Raw genomic sequence first — 8,144 nt, forward strand, 5'->3', positions numbered from 1 at the left:
TAATATTTTACTTACTCCAGTCCAGTTACTGAATCTACTTATTGTTACTGGGTAAATATGTTACAGGTGAACGTGATTTCACCAAGTACAACCCCAGATAGCAAGCAATGATCGAAATAATGTTAAATCAATGTTAATGTGTCAACGTTAACCTCATTGAATCATTAATTGAATATCACTTTTGCACCAGCAATTAATGTTGAAAAAATGTTGAAATTTCAACAAGAAAAATCAATGGTAATGGCACTGAATCAGTGTTACGATGTGTTGTTGGTTCAACATCATGCTTGCACAATTTAAAGACACACAGCCTGAAATAAACTGAAAATAAAAGAAGACAATACATCTCTCAAGATCTCAGCAGAAGTTATTTTTGAGAATTAACAGAGGTTTAGATGTTGGTTTTATTGAAAATATTTAGTCACCATTTTGGTGGTCAGTGTTTCCTTTAGTTGGGCGGTTCGACTCTTGGCTTTTTGTGTCATAGTCATGGGCGGCCAAGGTTCATTGATGCACGTGGGGAGCGAAGGCTGGCCTGTGTGGTCTGATCCAACAGACGAGATACTGTAGCTCAAACTGCTCAAGAAGTTAATGCTGGTTCTGATAAAAGGTGTCAGAATACACAGTGGATCGCAGTTTGTTGCGTATGGGGCTACATAGTGATGGAGTATTTTATCCACTCTATAGAAAACAATTGTAGAATTTGTTTGCTTACTATAAAAGCTAGAAGTGTTGTGAGGCCTCTTGGCCTATGTAATTGTAAGGGTCAAACAAGTTTACTTGGCCACTGAGCATATTTTGTTGGTAATTTTCCACCAGACAACAGGTGGCTGTGAAATGAACAAGACCATCATTAAAGGGTGTCAGGTGAAGGCTTCTTGCCTCCGGGGAGTATTGACTGTTTTGATATGATGTTTCATTTGGCCAATGGGAAAAGGGTTGACCATCAATTGGCAGAAGGCCATGAAAGATTAAGGTAAATGATGTACAGTAGTTGGCAGTCGGCCACCCTTACTAAGAAAATTGTCCCTTACATAAGCAACACCTGAAATTTTAATTGGTGAAATGTCTATGGTGAAAAGGTCGGGGAGTACATGGGAAGGAGGTGTAGGAGGAGAGCCCCCGTAAGCGAGAATATGGGACAATGCGAATATTACCAGCTAATGATATTATTTTGGTGGGTTTTTAAGAGCTAATTAAAATGTATAAAAACGGCTAAGAGAGCCTCAGATGCGGAGCTGGCATCTCACTTTTTTGCTTGACAAGTTAAATACTTCTGAGACCTGGAACTTCGACTCTGAGTTTTTCTTCAAGACCAGAACTGAAGAAACAAAGAGACATCGAATCTGCCACGACATACATAGCAGCAGACCAGTCAGAGTGCCCATGCTGACCCCTGTCCACTGTTCACTTGGCCTCCAAATTCTTGAGATCTCAATCCAATCAAGCACCTGTGGGAAGTGCTGAACAAACAAGTCTGATCTATGGAGGCCCCACCTCGCAACTTACAGGACTTAAAGGATCTACTGCTAACATCTTGGTGCAGATACCACAGCACACCTTCAGGGGTCTAGTGGAGTCCATGCTTCGATGGGTCAGAGCTGTTTTGGCAGCAAAAGGGAGACCGACGCCTTCCTGATATTGTATATATACAGAGTATATACTCACACACACACACACAGCTTTGCTGATTTTGCTGTGTGATATTGCTTTAATGCAACAGTTCAATGAACAAGATGTTTATCAAAATATCAAAAACTTTTTGGGGATAAAATTAAAGTATCAGATAAGAGTATATATCTTTTTGAACTTCTTTAAACCTTCTTTTTCCTTTTAATATTTGCATGTCTGATGTTTTATGTGACGTGTAGCACATGAAGTCATGCACATATATTCTTATGACAGCTGTGAAGTCAGTCTGTAAAACACAGAACAGAGATTTATACACAACCAGAGAGACTGGACATTCACTCTTCAGGTGATAAACTCCTATTTTAAATTTAATTATTTTTCTTTTTACTGCTGAATGATATATGACAATGTTGATGTGGTCATGAGTCATATTAAAGCGCTTATGGGCATATTAGATGCATAACTTGAGCAAAACAGAACTGATCTCTATTCGTTTCATCAAAGTGAATAAGTACACTCAAAAATAAAGGTTCTATTGGCATCTGCGGTTTCATAAAGAACCTTATTTGCACAAAATGTTCTTTATATTGGAAAAATATTCTTTAGATTTTAAAAAATGTTCTTCAAAGCAAAAAATGGTTCTTTTACCTGTAAACTGTTTTACCTGTTGAATTGCTGGGGTGGACTGCAAATGTGCCTTCTGTCAATTTTATTTATTTGTTTATTTTTAATTTTGCTTATGTTCAACTGCAGTCTGAGTGACCACATACTTTTATAATGTTCTCTTCCTATAGCAATACTATTCATGTTTTGTGAGCTGTGCTCAGCCAAACGAGGAAGAAAATGAACTCCACCACACCAGGAGCTTCCACCAACTCCACAACCCCTTCCACATTGCTAATGGGGAATCTGGAAATCTGTGTGTTCAGCATCAATTTGCTGTTTGGTCTTCCTACACACTCCTATATTATATGGCTCATCATCACAGGAACAGCAAGTGGATTTGCATCAGAGTTCTTCATCCTCAATCTGTCTGTTTGTGAGATTGGTATCTGTCTGGATAATTTGTTTTTTATACTGTTTCATTGGATTTCAGTTTTTGCGCCATTAGCACTGCTTTTGCAAGGACTAGGCATCACTGGTCGTCCTCTGTTTCAGTGTCTGATGTGTGTTGAGCGTTACCTGGCAGTGGTTCATCCTGTAACCTTTCTGAAGTTCAAACCTCTCAGATATAGAGCGATCTGCTGCACTACGGCCTGGATAATGATTCTTGGCTCCTGTTTGGTCAGCGTGATCACATTAATGACATATAATATTAATGCACATACATGGTTGTTCTTGCTGCAGTTTCTACTCTTCTTCTTCATCCAGTTGTTTTGTCTTGTGGCTGTTCTCAGAGCTCTGAAGCAGTCAGGACCAGGAGAGAGAGGGAGAGAGGAGGAAAACCACATGAAGAGAAGAGCATTTAATCTTATTCTAATAACTACACTGTCAGAAATAGGGGTACAGTAGGAGTCCATTTCTGTCCCCCAAGGTACAATCTACACTAACGTACCCCATAGGGCTTATTATTGGACCTCAAGGTCATGTTTGTACCTTTTTGAGGGTCAAAAAGGTACATATATGTTCCCAAGCATTAAAAGGTACATACCTTTTCTTTTAAAGGTTAAGGTACAATATCAAGAGACAGCCTCTGCTAAGCCATTTTTTTTTTTTTTTGTAAAAGTTGTTTTTTAAAGACTTTAATGATATATAAATGATATAAATGATATATAAATTATATATATCATTAAAGATTTTAATGATATATAAAGTTGTTGTTTAAAGATTTTAATGATATATCATTAAAATCTTCAAACAACAACTTTTACAAAAAAACAAAAACAAAAACAAAAACAAAAAAAAGGCTTAGCAGAGGCATCTTACCGGGTGTTAAAAATGAACACTGGAGCAGTGTTAAAGTTAATGAGATAACTGATTGATGATTGAGTGATGATTTACAATTAGTGGTGACACCTGATGTTAATAAGCAGAATCACCGAAGGAAAGAGAGAAAAAAGGTGTTAATTAATGTTTTATGGAATGTTTCATTTCAAGTCACCATGAAAGAGGTCAGCGTTTGCTTTAGTGGGGCTCTTGACTCTTTACTTTTTTGCTAGTAATTTTTCTCTGGCTGCTCCAACTTTGTGTTTGAAAAGCACATTTGTTATGGTCAGAGAAAATAGGCTCTGGTAACAACATAATTTGATGATGATATAATCAAAATGCTATTTTGGATATGAATAAATGAAGTTCTTTTGAGTGAGATGAAAAATGTTGAAACTTGTTAATGTTTAATGTTCTGATTTGTTGGGATTTCAACAGTTTCTTGGAAGGGGTCATTATGCTACTAATTAAATAATAAAAAAAAAATGTAATTCAGATTGTTTAATCCTATGAGATATTGCTGTGAAAAAGCCAACATAATAATTCCAAAGTGCAACATTTTATGTGTAGCACAAACACATATAAAATGATAAAAGACATTGAACACAACCCAAACATTACAACCAATTGCTAATGTTTTCATGAAAGTGTAATGCATTAATAGTAAAACACCACTAAATATAAAGCGTATGGATTTTAAAGCCAGCGCTCTTTTATTACTTTGTAGTACTTGTTTTGTGTTTGCTAATTGGAGACAATTAATCTCTATCTTCATTATACAAACATTTGTCATTAATGGAACCGACCTGAGATCAGTTAAATCCTATAAGACACTGGTTTATGGGCTCACTTTATCAGCGGTGAACCACTGACATTTTGAAATGGAATCACCTAAGGAAGATTCGCTTGCTGAAATCAATTATACTGAATGCAATGTAAATGTGTATATATATTTCTCTCTTTCTATAGAAAAGTGTTAAATGACTATATTTTGTGTGCTGTGGAGAAGAAAAACACAGAGGAGATGAATAACTCTACAGTGAACTTCACCACACCTGAAACATCTACAAACTCCACAACTCAGTCCTTTGGGCCACTGCAGATTTTGGAAATGTGTCTGCACAGCATCAGTTTTGTGTTTGGTCTTCCGACACACACATTTGTTACATGGTTCATCATGACAAGAACAGCAAGTGGATTTGCATTAGAGTTTTTCTTCCTCAATCTCTCTGTTTCTGAGATTGGTAACTGTCTGAATAGTTTGATCAATCTACAGTTATTTTGGTATTCAGGCCTCTCAACATTAAAAAATTGTTTAACAGGACTAACTATCACTGGCCGTCCTCTGTTTCAGTGTCTGATCTGTGTTGAGCATTACCTGGCAGTGGTTCATCCTGTAACCTTTCTGAAGTACAAACCTCTCAGATATAGAGTGATCTGCTGCACTGCGGCCTGGATAATCACTCTTGGATCCTGCTTGAGTTGCATGTTTATAGTTTCACTATACATTGTATATCTGTGGTTTCTCTCGCTGCAGTTTTTACTCTTTGTCTCCATCCAGTTGTTTTGTCTTGTGGCTGTTCTCAGAGCTCTGAAGCAGTCAGGACCAGGAGAGAGAGGGAGAAAGAGAAAGGAAGAAAACAACACGAAGAGAAGAGCATTTTATCTCATTCTAATAACTACTGCAACCATGGTTATCATATATGTGCCACTTACTCTCACAGCGTTATATACCATTCTGACAAATCTGATTATTCAGGAAGTTTGGTTTCCTTCTGTGATTTGTTATGTGTTGGCTGGTTTTGTTCAGCCTGTTCTTTATCTGCACCGGACTGGAAAACTCTCCTGTCTCTTTTCTCCATAAAACCAGCTAATGCTATTATTTTACTTTTCAAATCTAGGGATTAGGGTGTCCTTCAAATGTACTTACTGTATATCAACCTGATACCTTTCAAACTCAACAACACAACAACCTGTACACTTTGACTGACTTCTAAAAAATGCTTAGCAGAATATCTGTGATATTTGAACTTATTTAAGGCAATTTAGACAGTCACAGCATGAGTGCATGAAAATCTTCATTGTCCTGTTTATAATGTGAGTGGTTGCTATTAGTTTGTTTTTCCAATAAATCACTTAATCAATTACCAAGCCTCAATTTTCCATCTCATTATTTTTATATATTTGGTGCTCAGTGAGTACATGTGCAGATATATAAAGATTGTTTGGGAAAACTGACTCACCATTGTATTTTATATGAAAATTATATATAAATATATATTTTGTTTATCTTTTTTCAGCTTCAAATATTTGCATATCTGATGTTTTATGTGACATGTAGCAGATGAAGTCTTGCACATGTATACTTGTAACAGCAGTGAAGTCAGTCTACAAAACACAGCAGAGATTTATACACATCCAGAGAGACTGAACATTCACTCTTCAGGTGATAAACTCCTCTCTTTGATTCTTCTTGTTTATACCCTTAATAAGCAAGAGTGTCACTGTGTTTATCTGATAATGTACAAAGATTTGGGAAGGAGTTAACGCTTTAGCTACTGAGTAAAATGGGACTGATATTTGTTTCATCGAAGAGAACTAACAGTTTAAATTAATTCTAGAGAAATATTATAGAAAATTAGATTTTGCAGATGAATGTAGCCTGCAAATATTACATTGCTAAGCCATCTATTTTTCATCATTTAATGATGTTTTTTTTTTGTTTTTTGTTTTTTTTACAGATATGGTTCAATTACAGCTCTCTTTGTGTAGATCACACAATTATTTTTTTATGAACTTAAAAGACAAACCCAGAGATGAATAACTCAGTGAACTTCACAGCACCCGAAGCATCTCAACTCCAAGCAACTCAATCCATTGGACAAATGATAAGTCTGGAAATCTGTGTGTACATCATCAGTTTCCTGGTTGGTGTTCCTACACACTCCTATGTTATATGGCTCATCATCACAGGAACAGGAAGCGGAGTTGCATCAGAGTTCTTCATCCTCAATCTCTCCATTTGCGAGATTGGAAACTCTTTGAACTGTTTGCTCTTTGTACTTTCAAATTGGTTTTCAAGTGTCTTTACACTGTTAATGTTTTTAACAGGACTCTCGGTCACTGGTCGTCCTCTGTTTCAGTGTCTGATGTGTGTTGAGCGTTACCTGGCAGTGGTTCATCCTGTAACCTTTCTGCTGCACTGTGGTCTGGATAATCACTTTTGGTTCCTGTTTGTGGTTCATGTTATTTTCTGTTTCAATCAATGCACATAAATGGTTCATCTCGATGCAGTTCCTCCTCTTCCTCTCCATCCAGTTGTTTTGTCTTGTGGCTGTTCTCAGAGCTCTGAAGCAGTCAGGACCAGGAGAGAGAGGGAGAGAGAGAGGGGAAGAAAACCACACGAAGAGAAGAGCATTTTATCTAATTTTAATAACAACAGTGAACATGGTTATTATCCCTTTCGCACGTAAGTTTAAAATATTCTGGCTGACCCCCCAGCGTGAGTTTTTTAAGGCGACCGTTATTTAGAACGTATCGCTTTATGGTTTCCATGGTGACGCGTCATTGCTTGATACGTGACACACAGCAGCGCTGTAAGACTGATGATCTCCTTTTATTTATTTTTTCCTTTTTTATTCAAAATATTCACAAATTTGTTAACTATAGCATGAAATATCTAATATTCCGATTGCCAAATATGTGCAAGTGGATGTGTTTTGCTGTTTAAACACCTTTATAATGATCATGTTAGTTGAGCTGCATGCGCGATGGGCGCCGCCATGTTAGTTTGCGCCGCACAGAGAATCGGATCTGTTGGATTTACAATTCATCCACTTCTCCCGAAATACATGAAACTAAGTGAGTCGGTGAACTGGGGAAGAACAGAGTAAGCTTTAAAGTTACTTTCACAATGGGTATCTGATATGAATAAAATGTGTCGTCTAATTATAATGGAAAGCGTTGTTATTTCCGCTTCTATAGACATCATTGTGTATTTTACAAACTCTAAATATATTGTTTTGTTAGTACTCATGTGTATTTAAATGTCTGAAACCTAAAATAAACATCATTTTAATTCAGGGGCGTAGGAGCGATTTTGAACCTGGGGGGGACAGTAAATGCCAGGGGGGTTCGGGGGAAATTCCCCGGATAGATATATATAATTTCTAATGACTTTTGGGAACGGATTGCAGTGTTTCCCACAGGATTTTGAGAGACTGTGGTGGTGACATCGGTTCCTCTAGGGGGGTCCGGGGGCATGCCCCCCGGAGGAAAATTTTGTACATTTTAAATTTAAATGCATAAATCTGGTGTATTCTGAGAGCAAAATTACGTGACTAAATCAATAAAGAAATTTGTTCTCTTGTAAACAATTTTGTGCTCTAAAAGTAATTTATTTATTGGTGATAGTAGGGCACATTAATCACGTACACAGCATGTAGTAGGCTAAATGATAGTACATAAGTGGTCAAACATGTAGAGTACACATTTAAACCATTAAAAATATGTAGCAAAAGAGGTTACCTTTGTTGAATTAATTTATTAGTGGGAGCCTGTATCTTTGATTTGTTAACCAATCCAGA

The 8,144-nt window shown here is 36.9% G+C and overlaps 1 protein-coding gene across 1 annotated transcript; it reads left to right on the top strand.

Moving 5' to 3' along the window:
* Positions 1-4,271: 4,271 nt before the first annotated feature.
* LOC125261935 (somatostatin receptor type 5-like) lies at positions 4,272-5,562 on the top strand. Its single transcript, XM_048180520.1, has one exon. It carries the CDS (start codon positions 4,487-4,489, stop codon positions 5,420-5,422), a length of 936 nt encoding a protein of 311 aa, XP_048036477.1. The 5' UTR covers positions 4,272-4,486; the 3' UTR covers positions 5,423-5,562.
* Positions 5,563-8,144: the final 2,582 nt, after the last annotated feature.

Source organism: Megalobrama amblycephala, unplaced genomic scaffold (genome assembly GCF_018812025.1).
Source record: "Megalobrama amblycephala isolate DHTTF-2021 unplaced genomic scaffold, ASM1881202v1 scaffold532, whole genome shotgun sequence".
NCBI lineage: Eukaryota > Metazoa > Chordata > Actinopteri > Cypriniformes > Xenocyprididae > Megalobrama > Megalobrama amblycephala.